Source organism: Gastrolobium bilobum, unplaced genomic scaffold (assembly GCF_033153095.1).
Source record: "Gastrolobium bilobum isolate Gb01-03AN ecotype WA unplaced genomic scaffold, APGP_CSIRO_Gbil_v1 utg2732, whole genome shotgun sequence".
NCBI classification, from domain to species: domain Eukaryota; kingdom Viridiplantae; phylum Streptophyta; class Magnoliopsida; order Fabales; family Fabaceae; genus Gastrolobium; species Gastrolobium bilobum.
In genome coordinates, this window is record NW_026897530.1 from 234049 (window position 1) to 252405 (window position 18357).

At 34.9% G+C, this 18357-nt stretch overlaps 2 protein-coding genes and 1 non-coding gene across 3 annotated transcripts; all 3 read left to right on the top strand.

Moving 5' to 3' along the window:
* Positions 1-5409: 5409 nt before the first annotated feature.
* On the top strand, positions 5410-6959 carry LOC133307736 (rac-like GTP-binding protein RAC2). The gene is made up of 7 exons (XM_061508288.1): positions 5410-5508; positions 5603-5690; positions 6063-6172; positions 6318-6381; positions 6493-6557; positions 6664-6729; positions 6861-6959. Exons 1-7 carry the CDS (start codon positions 5410-5412, stop codon positions 6957-6959), a joined length of 591 nt encoding a protein of 196 aa, XP_061364272.1.
* Positions 6960-7777: 818 nt separating this feature from the next.
* On the top strand, positions 7778-7850 carry TRNAR-CCU (transfer RNA arginine (anticodon CCU)). The gene has a single exon. It is a non-coding gene; the product is annotated as a tRNA-Arg (tRNA).
* Positions 7851-11832: 3982 nt separating this feature from the next.
* LOC133307735 (ras-related protein RABA1f-like) lies at positions 11833-13977 on the top strand. The gene is made up of 2 exons (XM_061508287.1): positions 11833-12161; positions 13491-13977. Exons 1-2 carry the CDS (start codon positions 11950-11952, stop codon positions 13921-13923), a joined length of 645 nt encoding a protein of 214 aa, XP_061364271.1. The 5' UTR covers positions 11833-11949; the 3' UTR covers positions 13924-13977.
* Positions 13978-18357: the final 4380 nt, after the last annotated feature.

An 18357-nucleotide genomic window follows, 5' to 3' on the forward strand; every position in this document is an offset into this window, starting at 1 on the left:
TAAATCTGATATCTCAGATATACACGTTAATACGATTATTGAGTCAAGGGAAGTTACTTTCTTTGAAGACATATTTTCGTATAATAAAGTACATGAATCAAGTGGTAAAAATGATAATAACATTGTGATACCTCAGGATGCTACAACTAATATTGATCTTGTAGAGGATGTAGAAGATGAACCTAGACGTAGCAAGAGACAAAGGACAGCCACATCCTTTGGACCTGATTTTATGACGTATCTGTTAGAAAACGAGCCTCGGAAGTATAAGGAAGCTATAACGTCCCCGAAAACATCATTCTGGGAACAGGCTATCAATAGTAAGATAGAGTCTATCTTGTCCAACAACACTTGGAAATTGGTAAACCTTCCTCCTGGCAATAAGCCTTTAGGAAGTAAGTGGGTATTCAAAAGAAAAATGAATGAAAATGGCATAATTGGTAAATATAAAGCTAAGCTTGTGGTAAAAGGCTACAGGCAACGTGAAGGTCTCGATTACTTCAATACTTATTCACCTGTTACAAGGATCACATCCATTAGGATGTTGATCGCGGTAGCTGCATTGAATGGATTAGAAATACATCAAATGGATGTTAAGACTGCCTTCTTAAACGGCGACATAGAAGAAGAGATATATTTAGAACAACTTGAAGGTTTCGTTGTTCTAGGACAAGAACGGAAAGTTTGTCGCTTAATAAAATCCCTTTACGGGTTAAAACAAGCTCCAAAACAATGGCATGCGAAATTTGACAAAGTTATGTTATCAAATGGATTTCGAATTAATGAATGCGACAAAAGTGTTTATGTTCGAAATACTGAAAAAGGATTTGCCATTGTCTGTCTTTATGCAGACGACATGTTGATTATCAGTAGTAATAATCAAATGTTTAAAGCTACTAAACAATTATTTAAAAGTAAATTTGATATGAAAGATATGGGGATAGCATACATTATCCTAGGTATTAAAATTCGTAGAACATCTAGAGGGTTGGCCTTATCACAGGCACACTATATAGCTAAAATTCTTGAGAAATTCAAAAGTTTGAATATAACCCATATGAAGAACCCCATATATTCTAATCTTAGTTTATTAAAGAACACTAGTAAAGCTACAGTACAAAAGTTATATGCTCAAGTGTTGGGAAGCCTTATGTATGTTATGAACTGCACCAGACCTGATATTGCTTATGCAGTAAGTCTATTAAGTCGCTTTACTAGTAATCCAAATGAAAATCATTGAAAAGCTATGGTAAGAGTTTTGGGATACTTGAAGTACACTAAAAATTTTGCTTTGCATTACGAGAAATACCCTACAGTTATAGAAGGGTATTGTGATGCAAATTGGATCACCGACTCTAACGACACTAGATCCACAAGTGGATATGTGTTCACCCTTGGTGGAGGTGCTGTGTCTTGAAAATCATCCAAACAGACTTACATTGCAAGGTCAACCATGGAAGCAGAATTTATTGCTTTAGATAAAGCCGGTGAAGAAGCCGAATGACTTCGTAATTTTATTGAGGATGTTCCTAATTGGTCAAAACTGGTACCAGACGTATGCATACACTGTGATAGCCAAGCAGCTATTGGAAGGGCCAAAAACGTCATGTATAACAGTAAGTCTAGACATGTACATCGTAGACATGATACCGTAAGACAACTACTCTCGAATGGAGTCATTACAATTGACTATGTTAAGTCTAAAGAGAACATACCGGATCCGTTAACCAAGGGGCTTCCAAGACAATGTATTTATGAGGGTAAACATTTAGGCTTTTAATGATTTCTTAATCTATTATGTTCAGATGATATATAGTGAGTTACATCACAAGAAATCACATATGTGAGTGTGAAGTGAGGGCTACTTCTATAAGAATTTTTCAAATGCCGATTCTCTAGAACACTCGCAGAACCAGGTAGGTGTCCCATGGCCAAAATGGGTACAACAAAGGACCAACAATGCTAGAGAAGCAATTGTGTGACTCCTATTGTCTAGGTATACACTAAAGGTCAACGGTTCAAGTCGCCCAGACCACCGATTGATCGAGTATATCCGATAGGTTTTCACTAGAGAAGGTTCAAAGGTAACTCTACTTATCTCGATGCAGTTGTTTCTTATCCATGTGGGGGATTGTTGGAATTTACATATAAATTGTGTAGACAATCTATTGGTTATGAATAAGAAGTAGGTTAAGGAAGAAAAGAGAAAAGGAAAGTTGAAGGGGTGTGTGGGTTTAAGAAGTCCCACATTGGACAACTAGTAGGAGGTAAGAGAGTTTATAAGCTCACACCTTACACTCCTAAATTAGCCCTTGGGTCACTACACATTTTGTGGAGGGGGAGGAGCTCGGTGGGCTTAGGGGCACAATACACGTCCGTCCGGCCGGTGATATGCCTCCAGCATATGTATAAATCTAAGCCAAAAAGAGAAAGAATCTTGATCAATCTTGGATAAAAAGGGCTAGAATTACTGATTATTTGATCAATCAGATATCACGCAACTAATTTTCTTTTGATTTTGCAGGAAAACAGGACAAAAAGAAGCCCACGTGGAAGTTTCCAAGCTAAAGCCCCATGCTACTAGCGTTGACCTCACGCTAGTAGCGCCAGAATTAAATTTCATCCCGAGACACCCACGCTCACAGCGTGAAACTCACGCTAGTTGCGCCAGACTTTCTTGCAACCCACGCTCACAGCGTGGGAACCACGCTAGTTGCGTGAGCTTCCAGTAATGTGAACAAAACTCCCACGCTATCAGCGTGGGAACCACGCTAGTAGCGTGGGATGTGCGGAACAAATCAGTAACAAATCTAGGCTGAATCAGGACAGATTGAACCCAGATACAAGCTGTGATTTAAATCAAGATTTCTACACAAGGTCATAAACTCTATAAATAGAGACTCAGACCTCTGAGACAAGAATCTTTGGCTAGAGAGAATTCTTGGAGACTCACGCTGGAGATCAGGATTCTGGCGGAGTTGAAGACCGAAGATCATTGATTCTTCTTCTTCTTCTTCTTCTCCTTCTTCTTTATTGCTTTTATGAATTCTTTTTATTTTAATTTGTTTAAGTCAGACATGAATATGTCTGGCTAATTTCTTTTTGTAGTTGGGATCACGGACCTGATGTGAATCCTTTATATTTTCTGTATTGGTATTTTGTAAGTTAATTAGTTAGTTTGTTTTATTATACCTGGTTTAATTTTTCCATATCCTGTTTAGAACTGATCACTCTAAATTATAGGGCTTTGAGGGTTAGAATTCACAATAGACATATTGGGGTTTTAATCTGGACAAGAGTAGAATCACAATTTGTGTATGATCTAGACATAAGCTTACATATATTACAGACTCATAATTCATTTGCTTAATGCTTAATTCAAGAGGGATTACTAAGACATTAGAATTATGTTTGGGTTAAAGGGTTGAAATCACTAAGACATTAGGGTTCAACTATTTTATAGGAAAATAATGAATTGTCTGAGCAAACCAATTAATTAATTATAAAATACAATACAGGAATATAAGGGAGGATCGGAGGTGAAGTGCATCCTAGCTATATCCTTTTTATAAATTTATCATCAATACTTTCTCGCGTTCTTGATCGTTTCTTGCATGCGTTCACTTTTAATTGTTTTTAAATTCTGTTTTTAAATATTATTTTATTTAAATTCTGTTTTTAAATTATAAAAATCAATTATCTTCACAACTCAAATCAATTTTATTTTCCAACTTAAGGGGAATAGTTAAACTAGTACTTAGTGCATTAATCCTCGTGGGAACAATATTCTACTTATCACTTTATTACTTGAAACGAACGGTATACTTGTCGATTTCGCAATAGCCGACTTGGCTCGGATCGGTTCGGTTCGGGTCGTACGTGTGTGTTAAATAAAAATAATTTTTTATTAAATAATTTTTTTACTTTTTATCCAAAATACCCCTATGATTATCCGTTCTTTCCCTCCAAATTTTTCCAAAACCTAAACGTTTCTACCCGCCGGTTTTTTGAACATTTTCAACCGAACCAGATCTTACCTTTCGCGAACCGGTCACTGGTTGTACCTGTTCACCGAACCGGTCACCGGTCGTGCCCGTTTGCTGCCGACAGTCACGGCGGTTCGCCGCCGGCGATGGTTCATCGTGATCGGTCTGTATCTATAAATAGACCCTGACCCCACAGAAACATTATCCGGTTTTTATGCACTGTTACTTTGCCGGAATTTTTCCTTCTTCCGGTTTGCATCCTCCTTTCAGTTTTCTCCGATGTACTTTCCTCTAGTAATTGTTGTGTTCGTTTGGGCTCTTGAGTGGTAGCGCCACCACTCCTCAGACGAAATCCGTTATATCCTGGGAGACTCTTGTCCATCAACCTTTTGGTATCAGTGAGGGGACAAATTGTCTTATGGAGACACGTTCTATGAGCTCAGATTTAATTCCTCATACTGCATACATTCATATGTCTGTTTCATTAAATTGACATCGAGTAAGTCTGTTCTAATTCTTCATATTTGCAATGTGTATGATATTTCTGGTAATTATCTCTTCTGTTCTATACATGGGTTCAGACCTCTTAGTGATGTAATATCATCCACTGTCTTCAATAACATTGGATACTTGGATTGATAGAAATATCCATACCTGCTTACATTCCTATTCTTAGTGTCAAATTCATCCACCCACTTTTACTTATTCAATATTTAGAGTTGAGAAATCTTCATAAAACACTCTTTGAATTAGGTGAATTTTAGTCCGGACTTGACTAATAGAAAGAATATTAAATTATTTAATGGAGCTCATATAAAATATATCTAAGAATAAAAAGAATATTAAAAAAAAATGCCTTAAAGTTCCGTGTCGCAATATGACACTAATGTAACTTAATATCATGCTTTCGGTTGGTAATGTCCAAACTTCCAATTTTTACAATCAACTTTTCTTTTTCCCCATCTGTAATTAATGCTTCTCATTTCAAGCACTAGTTCTTGGTTAGCCATTAGCAAAGAAGTGTTTATATTCTAAATACTCATTATTCACTCTTTATCGCTTGTACAATACTTAACCAACTAACACCACTACGGCACCAAACGATTCGTTTGCTGATTTAAAGCTATGGCCTTCCCCTTAAAGAAACAGAAAGCCAAGCGTAATAATGGTCAAGATAAAAGAGGCACACTAAAGTTGGTGCTGAGAGACTTGGCTTATTAAATGATCCTCTCCCCCTCCATTTCTATTCAAATTTCAAATTAACCCTTCTTTCTAACCATCATACTTCTTCTCTTCATTGTTTTATTTTTTTAGTTCCAACTTTTCAAGTGAAAGAAATATAGAAGCTTGCACTGATGGAAGCAACAAAATGGTAGAGGAAGCTTTGCTGTGAAGTGAAGAAATCAGTGAAGGAATCTGAAAAATGAGCACAGCAAGATTCATCAAGTGTGTCACTGTTGGAGATGGAGCCGTGGGAAAGACATGTATGCTCATCTCTTACACCAGCAACACATTCCCCACGGTATGACAACACATGATGTTTAGTTGTTTGAACTTGTAAACTTAGTTTGTCTTTGGTCCATAAAAATTTCACTTGTGAACAAAAAAAAAAACAGGATTATGTGCCTACAGTTTTTGACAACTTCAGTGCAAATGTGGTTGTTGATGGCAGCACAGTTAACCTGGGATTATGGGACACAGCTGGTAAGTACTTTGTCTATTTTAATGTACATAATAAAGAGGACGAGCCTGAAGCATTGGTAAAATTAAACTCCTCCTTTGTAACTAAAAGGTCATAGGTTTGCTTACGAAAAAAAAAATAAAAAATTTCATAGGTTTGGATATAAGAAACAGTCTCTTTACAAATATTCTACGGTAAGACTGTGTACCAGAATTGTCCTCGTTCCTACCCTCGTTAGTTGGGGTTTAACGAGGAAGGATGGTAATGTACATAGTAGTGAAAATAAGGCTTCAGTCACTGAAACTGAATATTGTTGAAATTAAACTTTTCAATTCCTCTTATAGTTACTTTTAGTCCATGCTTTATACTCATTTATTGTAGCTTCATAAATTCAGGACAGGAGGATTACAACAGGCTTAGGCCTTTGAGTTACAGAGGAGCAGATGTATTCTTGCTAGCCTTTTCCCTCCTCAGCAAAGCGAGCTATGAAAATATCTCTAAAAAGGTTCTTCTTCAAGGCACCAATATCTCCCTCTCTATCAGCACACATTTGCACATATTAATATTGCACAAACATAACACCTTATATTCATCTGTGATATGGTATAAATCAAGTCAACAGAATCTGACACTAGGCCAATTTTATGCAGTGGATTCCTGAACTGAGACATTATGCCCCAACTGTGCCAATTGTACTTGTGGGAACCAAACTTGGTATCCCCTAAAACTATAAAAATTACTTGACAATTTGGTATTAGTTAAGCTATAAGTTCATGTGTAGTTGTCATTTGATAGTTATTGCATATTAATTTTAATTGGCTACAGATTTGAGGGAAGACAGGCAGTATTTGATTGATCATCCTGGAGTCACCCCTATAACTACTGCACAGGCAAGTCACTTCTAAGTCCTAACAAAGGCCATTTTCTTGTTGAAGGTATAGAAAGTTTTTTGGTTTTGTTTTTGAATACACCTAAATCCTTTTAAATTTTGGGCAGGGAGAAGAGCTGAAGAAGGCAATTGGTGCTGCTGTTTACATAGAATGCAGCTCAAAGACTCAGCAGGTTCTGAAGTATATGTTTTCTTTTTATAGTTTGTGTCTGAAGTATCATTCTTGGAAGGTACTGAGTTTGGTGAAAGCATAAAAGTTTTTTAGCCTCAGCCTAATTTACTTGTCTTTGCTGCTATGTTTCAGAATGTGAAGGCTGTGTTTGATGCTGCAATCAAGGTTGTTTTGCAGCCACCTAAGCCAAAGAAAAAACGAAAGAAGAGCAGAACATGTGTTTTCCTTTAATTGGTGTTCTTGTTTGATTCGGATGCTGCAACATTCGGAACCTTTTTCCCAAGTTTTATTTTTCTTAATATATGTCTTCCAAACTCTACCTTCATTCCGTTTTCTTATATTTTTTTTGTTGGAGGGTCTAAATGATGTTCCAATGTATCTACTGGTTATACAGATGGAGACTGTACTCAAAAATAAATATTGTGATGAAAAATGTATTATAGCAATAGTCTATCACTTTTATTTGAGGTGTCATTTTGAATAGTTGGCAGTGGAATTGGGTCTCCTCTGGGTTTCGTTCACCACTGCAGTTCCCAGTTTCAATCGTTTGCAGGTTGTGAATTATTAACTCCTGATGATGTGAATTGTTAATTCCTGAAGTTGAAATGCTGCAGATTCAATTGATAATAATTGAATTATGCATGTTTTTGCATTCAATTGTGAAATGCAGTGGTGTTTGGATTACACAAATTGTACATTATTCTAAGCATGTCTCAAAATTTGTGTTTCATATTATCATTCTTTACTACATATATCTTAGCCTTCTGTTGCCACTTTAATGTGCATTTAAAAGTGGGTTAATTGGTTGTTAGAGACCCACAACCACGAGTTTAATATTCGAAAATTATGTAATGTTGCAATTATCAATAGAAACCAAATGTTATTCCTCTTAGCGTAAGGTGTAAGCGTAACTTGAACCAAAGATTGAGAAACGCAATGCCTTACTATTTGTAACATTTAAGAAGCATTTCCACTCATTAGATTTTCAACAATAGCAGTTCGTGATTTTTCATAATTTAATTATATAAGAAACGCTAAAACTTACAACAGCGCCTGTAGCTCAGCGGATAGAGCGTCTGTTTCCTAAGCAGAAAGTCGTAGGTTCGATCCCTACCTGGCGCGTCTACCCTTTTAAATGTAATTCTTGTTCGTGTGGCTTCAACTCTCTCGCTCTTATGTCGAGTATCATGCTTCCGAGACTACACTCCACTTTTGTAAAACCCGAAACCTGGCAGACCGGACCGGGTCATACATTTGAAAAAAAAAAAAATCAAAACGTTTTTTTCTTATAAAAAAAAATGTAAAACTCATTCAAAGTTTTTTTGTAATTTTATTTACAAGTACGCTTTTCTACAATGAAATCAAAACTGTTTCATTTTAAAAACTTTTTGTAATTTTATTTGCAAGTATATTCTTCTACAATGATCTCGTCGTTTCCAATACTGAATCAATTTGTGAAATAATAAATTAGAGAATGTGACATATGTCTTTTTAGTGTAGTTGAATTTAAAAAATATAAGTTCAATGTCATTGAGGGGTATGTTTATGAGAATTCTGAGTTACAATTTAAATTGAAATAGTAATAGAATGTATTTTTATTTATTTATACTTCATGTTTTTGAGCTTATTTAGTGAACCTTGTTTAATTCATTTTAGATATGAAAAATATAATTAAATTTATATATTCATATTTATATATATTTTTATATATCTATATATATATCCAGGTCAACTGGTCCGACCAATGACCCAGTGACCCAGTATTCCGACCGGGTCAATGCCCGGGTCAGGTTTAACAACACAACTACACTCACTTCATAAATAATAAATTAGATAAGGATTTTGAATCTTTCTTTTTCAGATTGATTTTTTTAGTTTAATCACAAATAATATCTTTATTGTTTTTTTAATTAAAAATTACAAATTTTGATTGAATTTTTGTATCGTATGATACACGTATAGTATCATATCATTCGATGCAAACTCCTTTATAATACAGCTCAATTTACGTATTGCTGAGCTTGTGAATCATATCGTATTGCATGAATTGTATCGTGTACCGTACGATATTGATAACTATGATATCATTTATCTGGGTAGTGACTCTCCTAACGTATGTTGCACCTTCCAATATGTTAATTCTAAAAAATGTTAGATTTCGATAAATTGTGACACATTTTGATATTAAATAATATTTTTAATTTATATAATATATATAATATATAATATTTAATAATTTAACAAAAAATAAAGATAAACTTATAATAACTATCAATTTTGCAAAGAAATATAAAATACCACAAATATTTATATTAAACTCAATAGAATAGTAATTATAATCCAACGAATCTAATATTTGAAACTAACGCAACCTTTGAATTATATTTTGAGCCTCTACAACGTGTGTTGAAGTGTCGACATATCAGATTTTTTGAAGTGTGTACACCAAAACTCCTAACATTGCTTAATATTTATGTAACTTTGCGATTAATTTCGTACTAATGTCTGAACTCTGAATTGAATATGAAGGATTGATCAGCGCTTTAGCCTCTAACTAGATTTCGCATGTGCCACTTTTTTACAAGTAATTTTATGTCAAACTTCAAATATAGGGTACTAATCCAAAAAAATAATTAAATAATGAAAATGAAGAGATTGTAATTGGATTAATAAGCAGATAGAATGTTCACATCAAGTGGAACATTCATTGGCTGAATCGCAACGTTGCAGAAGTGATGCTCACCAACTTGGATTGCAACTTGCAAGTGGTTTCGTAGTACATAAATGACTTACCTAGGCTTTCTTTTCCGTGTCTAGTATGAAAACGGCGAATAATTATATGATAAATCAGCGTTCAAAAGTAGTATTTAGATTTCAAACTTCACTGCTGGTGATAAAATAAAAATATAATAATAATAATATTATACCAAGAAGCTGGTGAACCTTCTACTTTTACCTTCATCGAAATCAAAACAAACAAACGTTGGGAACAGTGACCGGAATACTATGTTTTTTTTGGCAATTTTTTAACAGATATGCAAATAATATTTTTTATCAGATTGTCACGCGTTAAAATTTGCTATGCGTGGTAGGAAATTTGATAGTCAATAATTTTGTGACACATAATATATTTTCACAAAAAAAATTGTCTGTCACGTGTCCAAGTTTGCTATAATTGGTAGCGAACTTGGTGGAAAAACTGATTGGACTAAATTTGCTATCAGAGGTAGCGAACTTGATGTGATATGTGGCACAAGCTCGTTACTCGATAAAAATTAATGCACCAATCACAATAAAAAAAGAATACTAAGAAAAATGACTATTTAATTAATGCACTAATCGCAATTAATGTATCAATCACTAATCACAATTAGTGTACCAACAAGATTAACTCTTGATTGTATCAATTACAATTAATATACAATCACTAATCATTTTGGAAAGTCATAAATTTTGATTCAAATATCCAAATCAGATAATTTTTTATCACACCTTATTTGACATATTTTATTTCTCGTAAATATCGTTCGAATTTATAATAATGATATCATAAACAATTAATGTACCAATCAAAATTAATTTTGAATTGTACATTAATTGTGATTGGTACATTAATTGGGATCAAATTTAATTGTGATGGGTAATTGGTACATGAATTGTGATTGGTAATTAGTACATTAATTGTAATTGATAATTAGTATATTAATTATGATTAGTACATTAATTAAATAGTCATTTTCTTTCGTATTTTTTTATTGTGATTGATACATTAATTCTTATCGAACAACGAATTTGTGCCACATAGCACACCAAGTTTGCTATCCCTAATAGTAAATTTAATCTAATCAACTTTTTCTGCGAAAGTGTCATGTATCACGAAATTAGTTATAGCAAATTTCTAACGTGTGGTATGTAATTGCAAAAAAATATGACTAATTGGTAACTGTTCCCAAATGTTGCCTTGTTTTTTTTTAGTGAATGTTGCTTTAATTTTCTATAGCCATGGTCCGGAAATGCTCGCCTGCCTCTAATGATAAGACAATCAATTTTCCATTGACCTGATTAATTAGTCCAATTCGATTTTTTTGAACCATGTCAAAATTAATAACAAAGAAACATTCAAATCACTTTTAATTTGTAACTCTTGAATAAGTTAAGCTTAATCTACATTGGCATCAAAAATCTTATTTCAGTTACATTTTAATTTTATCAAGACCTTTTTTGCCCGTTACCTATTATTTTATCAATTCAGTAAAATGGCTTTTGAATCTTTGTTAACTGTTATAATGATAAAGAAATAAAAATTAAATTAAGGAATTAATATTTTTGCTGTACATATACATAAAAATAAGTATATACATGAGATAAAATTATTTCTCGAAGGAAAAATATTAAACTCTTAAATTAAATGTTTTACTTGTTATTTATTTATTTTAAATTTTTAATTAATGTCTTCTTTTTATATATCCACCAATTTATCTATTACCTGATTAATCTGATTTAAGCAGTATCAAATTCAATATAAGGGACAACTATTCCAAAATTATTTTTCAAAACTTTCATCAAATTGTTCAATTGAAAAAATGGAAACCTTTCTTATTGGATGATCACGATACTTTTCAAAAATCGAAATTTTTGATCAATGGAGAAACAATATCACCATTTTTCTTCGAGAATCAGACAAATCCTTTTCAATCAAGTTTAAATTTGTTAGTTTGAAATCTGGACTCTTTTACTCTATTTTTATTTACTTCTTATTATTTTTCTTTTTTATTTCTTTTTTCTTCCATCATTCCTTTAACCAATGATTATTGGTTAATCAATGCCCTTATTACCTTGGCTTATAGCATTGTTAAAAAAAAAAAAAAAAAAAAAAACCGTTATTTGTTATTATATTGAAGAAAAATATAAAAGGTGGTAGAAGAGTCATTTTGAACTTTGAATGCTTCTCCCTCCTTTCTACAACAGGCGCCTACCTTCCTTCCTCGTACACGCTACACGCTTCTCTCTCTCTCTCTCTCCGTGTGTGCTAAGAGTACAAAGTATAAGTAGTAGGATGCTGATAAAGTTGCATGATTTTAATAAACCAAGTCACCAACTTCAAGGCCTTAAATACCCACCCATTTCATTTCATTTTCATTCTCATTTTCATTTTCATTTCGATCTACGAATCAGTAACAGTGACACCCTCCCTCAAATCGAAATCTATTGATTTCATTCAATGGGTTCTGACGAAGACTACGATTACTTGTTCAAGTTGGTGCTGATCGGAGACTCTGGTGTTGGCAAGTCCAATCTTTTGTCCAGATTCACCAGAAACGAGTTCAGCTTGGAATCCAAATCCACCATCGGCGTTGAATTCGCCACCCGTAGCGTCCGCGTCGATGATAAGGTCGTAAAGGCTCAAATTTGGGACACTGCTGGTCAAGAAAGGTCATTCCTTTTTCACTATTGAATCTTGGGGTTTTCAATTTATGATTGGGGCTTCAATTATATATTTTTAATGGGTTTTTGTTAGTTTTGCTATTGATGAATTGATTTTGCAAAATGCTAACTGCATGATCTTTTTGGTGATTGTGGGATTCTTGCATTTCGTCTTGATGATCAGCATAAAGGAAGGATTGTGTGTATGAGAATTTGTTGTTGGGTTGAGAATAAAATAAAGAATGGGTTTAAGAATGCCCAAATGTTCCTTTACCATGGAAAACTGTTCTTTTCTGTAGTATGTGGTTGTTGCATAGGGAAGATTTTCGAGAAACATTCTAGTTTAGGACCGGGTTCGAGTTTGTGAAATAGCCATTTTGCAACAAAAAAGAGAAATAAAATGCAAGGGTAAGGTCGTGTAGAATCGACATTTGTTCCTACCCCCAGTTGGTAAATGTTCCGGTATCTCCCCTTGTGCGAAATATTGGATGAATGAACTTAATTGTTGTTTATTTTTCCCATATCCATTGTGTTTTATGGGAAGCGAATTCTTGGCACAACAATTGGCGTTGTCACCATGTGACTCAGAAGTCATATGTTTGAATTCATTTAAGGAGTCTTTTACAAATGCAAGTAATACAAGTAAGACTGCCTGCAATTTGTTCAATATGTCAAGGTGTTTGTTTGAGATAATATGTTGTTCCAGAAATATTTTCTGGGAAGCATATACATATTTCACTCTTTGTAAATAAAACATGTATATCCTCTGAGAAGATGGCAGAAGACATGACTTCTCAAGTTTTGCTTGTTTTATGTTGTCCCAACTTCAGGCACTTATTTGAAATGAAGTGAGGTAGAGCCCTGAGTCAGGGACCAATTATAACCCTAAAGTATGATTGTTCCAATTTGATCAAATACTTAATGAAATGGATTGGTAACTCTAGTGTGAAACGTAGGCAAATGTTACTATTATCAAGTGTGATTTAATGGGATGCTTGGGTTTATTTTCATCTGCCAATAATGAGAATGGTAAAGACATATTGCAAGAACCTGGTGCAACACATTCTGGGAGTGGGAGGGATGGAAGCAAGCGCAGGCTGTATGAAATACAGTATATAATAAAATATTTGAATTTAAAGAAAAAAAACCTTTTACGATTATCATATTTGCATCCTTGCTGTTCTTACTATAGTCTAGACTTACAAAACTTGCAATGTTCTTTTCATCTACAACATGATAATACTTACAAATCAAAACTAGATAAATTATTTATATTCTTATTTCTTAATCGTATATTTATCAATCTCTCTCTCTCTCTCTTTTTTTTTTTTATCATAGATACCGTGCAATCACGAGTGCTTACTATCGTGGAGCTGTTGGTGCATTGCTTGTGTATGATGTTACCAGACACGTGACTTTTGAAAATGTGGAGAGATGGTTGAGGGAGCTTAGGGATCACACAGACACCAACATTGTAATCATGCTTGTGGGAAACAAGGCAGATCTTCGGCATTTGCGTGGCGTGTCCACGGAAGAAGCCACTGCATTTGCTGAGAGAGAAAACACATATTTCATGGAAACCTCTGCACTGGAGTCCTTGAATGTGGACAATGCTTTCACAGAAGTGCTTACTCAGATATACAATGTTGTGAGTAGGAAGACTCTTGAGAAGGGGGATGACCCTGCAGCATTGCCACAGGGGCAGACCATCAATGTTGGCAATAGAGATGATGTCTCAGCGGTTAAAAATACCGGATGCTGCTCAGCATAGTTTGACAGTTTTTTTTGTATCAGTTCATGATTCAACTATAATCCTCATGATTTTGGATCCAAATGAAATGTTTGATAACTGATACTTTTTTCTTTTTTTCTTATACATTTGTCCTACATCTTTTGGGAAGATCATTATTTTATTATGTTCTTTTGTTGGTGATATATAGGATTGGCCTCAACAGCCCTTTATTGTTGTCACAATGCAGGTGTTATCCTCACATATCTGTCTTGATCTGTTTTTTTTAGAATGAGTTGCACTGAACCCATAAAAAGTCTCATTGATTTTCACTCACTATCAATATTATTTGGACAACATGAAAAACGAATAAAATCACATGATAATAAATAAAACAAAGAATCAAAGCACCAATTTAATTTCCTTTCATTGATTTTGTTAATTTGAATTGATTTTTTTGTATGCTGCCAAGAGTCATTGCTTGTATTATAATTATCGTGAACTCTTGACAACCCGAAAGGATGTTTGTTTCAAGCTATATAAAATTATAGAACTAAGCTGTCTTAACCAAGTTACTCACTCCGTGTTTGTATGAATTATTGGTTTCGCACTCTAACACAATTACAAGATTTGCACGAAAAAAATAACTTGTCTTTTTCTCAAAATCTCAAACTTGAAAATGTTTCGAATTTAACCCACTTCCGTTCCAAGACCTCCTTCACAGTCCTTCAGCTCCACTCGTTCACTCGAACTCTAACTCAACCAGTGTTGGACTTCCTCCTTGATGCTAAGCTCAAAGTTTATTGAGGGGTTTAAAAAATCCTAAACCCCAAATCTTCTCCCATCCCCTGTAAATACATTAGTTGTGGGACGAAGGTAGGTTAGAAGAAGAAGAGAAAGAAAAGAAAAATGTTGATTTGTGAGATTTGAGGGATTTTGAGTGAAAAGCTCAAAGCTTTGATTTTGAGGGCACCTCTAGGGAGAAACTTGAGTGTTATACCTCCTTAAGAAAGTTTGAGTGAAAACCACCATTGTAGATGAGGTTTCAGTGTACTACCAACACCATTGTTGGTATGCTTGATCTTTTGTAACCCATTATTTTCATAGTGGAAGTTTGATTCTGGACTAGTGTCTTGTGATTTTTAACTTCTTCACATTGGAGAAGGTTTTCTCACGTTAAAATCTGTTGTGTTCTTCTCCTTTTCTCGTCTATGTGTTTTTCATTTTTTTCGCTGCTCTGGCCGACTTGGTGATTCAAGCCAAACTCTCTGATTAAGCCAAGCTCCTAGCTCGATGTTTGACTTTTGCAAAGGCTTCTTAGCCGAGTTGAGGGAATCGAGTTACCAACAGTGGTATCAGAGCCCGGGTTCGACGGGTTCTGAGAGTGATGAGATGGAGACCAGTGGTGTAAGAACCCGCACTGTTAATTTAGAAAATTAAATGAATAATTATGATATTAGGAAATAATTTCATAATTGGCCTAGAATAATTATGAGAAAGCTTAATTAATTATAGTAAGTGATTAATAATGTTGAAAGTCGTTTTTCTGACGAAAAGTGCAGATACTAGTTCTGCCTCACGGTATAAATGCGTACCGATGAAGTATCCTGGAAAATTATGAAAAGTATGTATATATCACTAGAATAATATCTAGGACTAGTATAACAAGTTTGGAGTCAAAATAACGAGATTTGGTGTCATGACTGATACCGGCTACGTAAAAGCGCGTACCGACAAAGTGTTGCGAAAAATAAAATAAAAATATGACAAATCTTAAAAAAATGGCTATGATCAGAATCCAAATTTCGGGATTAAAAAGATAAGCGTAGCTATTAGTGCCAATATAGTGTGATTAATATTAAATGGACTATAAATAGGAAGGGGCACATAACCCTAGGCTGATACTCAGCCTTTCTACGTGACTCTGTGTGCGTCCCTTTTTGATATTGGTGTCTTCCCCACTTGCCACCACCATTCTTCTTCCTTGAACCCTCCAAAGTGATCATCTTTATGCATACTTCTTTCACCAAAATAGATTAGGTGTGTGAGACCAAGCCTTGTGAGGGTGTGAGGCCACTCATTACTGAGTTTAGGCTTCTGAGTTGAGGGGTTTTGTGGATGTGTATGAGAGTTTTCATTGGGGAAGCCATGTTCATGTTTTTGGTGGTGTCAAGAAGCCACCTTTTGGTATAAAGGACCAAGCTTGAAGTGCATTTTCGTAGCTTTGGAGTGGCTAAACTATAATACTATATAGAGGGCTCCATATCACTTTGATTTTCTGAGTTTTGAGCCTTGGAGGTAAACCATTATCACCTCTTTTGCATAACCATGTTTTGAGCTTGTTTGAATCATTAAAGAGTTAAACTTTGATCATTCAAGTTAAATCTATGCTTAAAAGATGTTATTGAAGTTCTGTTTGTAGAGTTATTGGACTTCCAATCGCATTTGGACCCTTAGAAATGGTATTATCTAGAAACTGCACGAGTTTCTGCATCCTGTCTGATAAGTATTCGAATACTTTTCGTGGAGTATTCGAATACTCATCAGCAGGTAGTCGAATACACATTGAAGGAGTATTGAGATACTTTTCTGGGAAAAAAATATTCGGATACCTTAGAAAAGTATTCGGATACTTGGTAGTATTCGGATACTGTGGAAAATGTATTCGGATACCTTGTGGTATTCGAATACTGTGGGAAAAGTATTTGGATACTTTGTGGTATTCGAATACTTTAGTGAAAGTATTCTTCGAATACTTTAGTGAAAGTATTCTTCGAATACTTTAGTGAAAGTATTCAGATACTTTCTGGAGACATGGAGTATTCAGATACTCATCGAGGAGTATTTGAATACCTCCTGCAGATTTAGTATAAAATCACCTAAAACAAGTTGAAAGCCTTAAACACTTAGTGAAACCTTGAGCTTTGAATAATAATGATTATTTATGTTAGAAACAGACTGTGAGGGTGCTGTTTGGTGACCTTGGGCTAGTGTTGACTTTGGCTTAGATTGATTGCTTAGAGGTAAGCTTTCGTGTCCTTAGTTTTGCCATTGTTGGTTCCACCATACCTCATAGAGGGATGGTTTATATGCATGATGTGTTTTCATGTATTGATATTTGAAATGCTATTGAGCTGTTAATTGCAAGTGCCTTATGATATGTATGTGTTGTTCCACCTAGACGGTAAGCTTGAGTACGTAGCGTCATACAATATGGTGATTCTGTGGGTGGGTGCAAGTAGCGACTTGCACTGATTGTAGGTTATAGACGTATGTAATTCCTGTATGTTCTCTGGCCAGTAGGATGTTGACACACATGACATGATTATATGCTGCATTGCACTGATTTTGGAACTTATATTATCAAACAGCTTTTGAACTTATATTGCACATGTAAGTGAGCTTATATTGCACATGTAAGTGAGCTTGGAGTATAGAAATCCTTGAGGACCCCTTATCTTACTGATATTTCTTTTTAGAGATCTCTGTAATGCCTGGCCGCTTCAAGAATCAATGACTATCCCCACATACTAACACGAGACTTTTCAGTGTGCTTTTTCCTCACTAGCACACTTCTTGGGAAAACCTTCCAAGAGGTCACCCATCCCAGAATTGCTCCAAGTCAAGCACGCTTAACTATGGAGTTCTTCCGTTCTGGGCTACCGAAAAGAAGATGCATCTTGTTAGTATAGGTAGTACTAATTAATTCTTATAAGCTCTCCCAAACTGTGCAGTCTCACACCTGCACAATCTTTGAAATCCCTCTCTTTTGGGTGTCGATTCGATTCATTCATGCATGTAACCCCCCGCTAGAAGCCTGTCAGGAGCCGCTCCTTGTTCGTGCCTCTTTGCACTAGCGATCACTCTCCGCCCTCGTCTACGCTCGGGATGTTACAATCTCACCCCACGGTTGGGGCACATTTTCAGGTTCAGGTACCTCGGGAGTTGATACCTCTAGCGGCAGGAGGCCGGAGTTGAGTTGATATGCACGCTTCTTGTTGATATGTATGGATACTGATTATGTTTACCTTCAGTATATTGTTATATGATTTGAGACTCTGTTGCCTTATTCGGTGAGCATGGGAGTTGTCCATGCCACATTGATGTTAATTATGCTTTTAGCTTTGAGTTGTATAAACTATCAGAATTTTTTCGGTCTACGTGTTGTAGTTCCGTGACTAGAAACAAATTATATATGAGGTATTTCAGTTAGTTGTTTATTTTCAATTTACATACAAACAATGTTTTGAAAAAGAATTTAAGTAATCAACTTGGTTAATAACAATGACATCATAATTGAAAAGAAAAAGTTAGTTTCCGCATTTTAATTAAGCAGCGCTTAATACGATGATATGATAACAAATCGGGTATACATGGAGTGTTGCAAGTGGAATCTCACATGATGGAGATATGTTCAAGCTGACCGCGGACAACTGCACTTACTGGAGATCGACGTTGGAAGATCATCTCTACTGT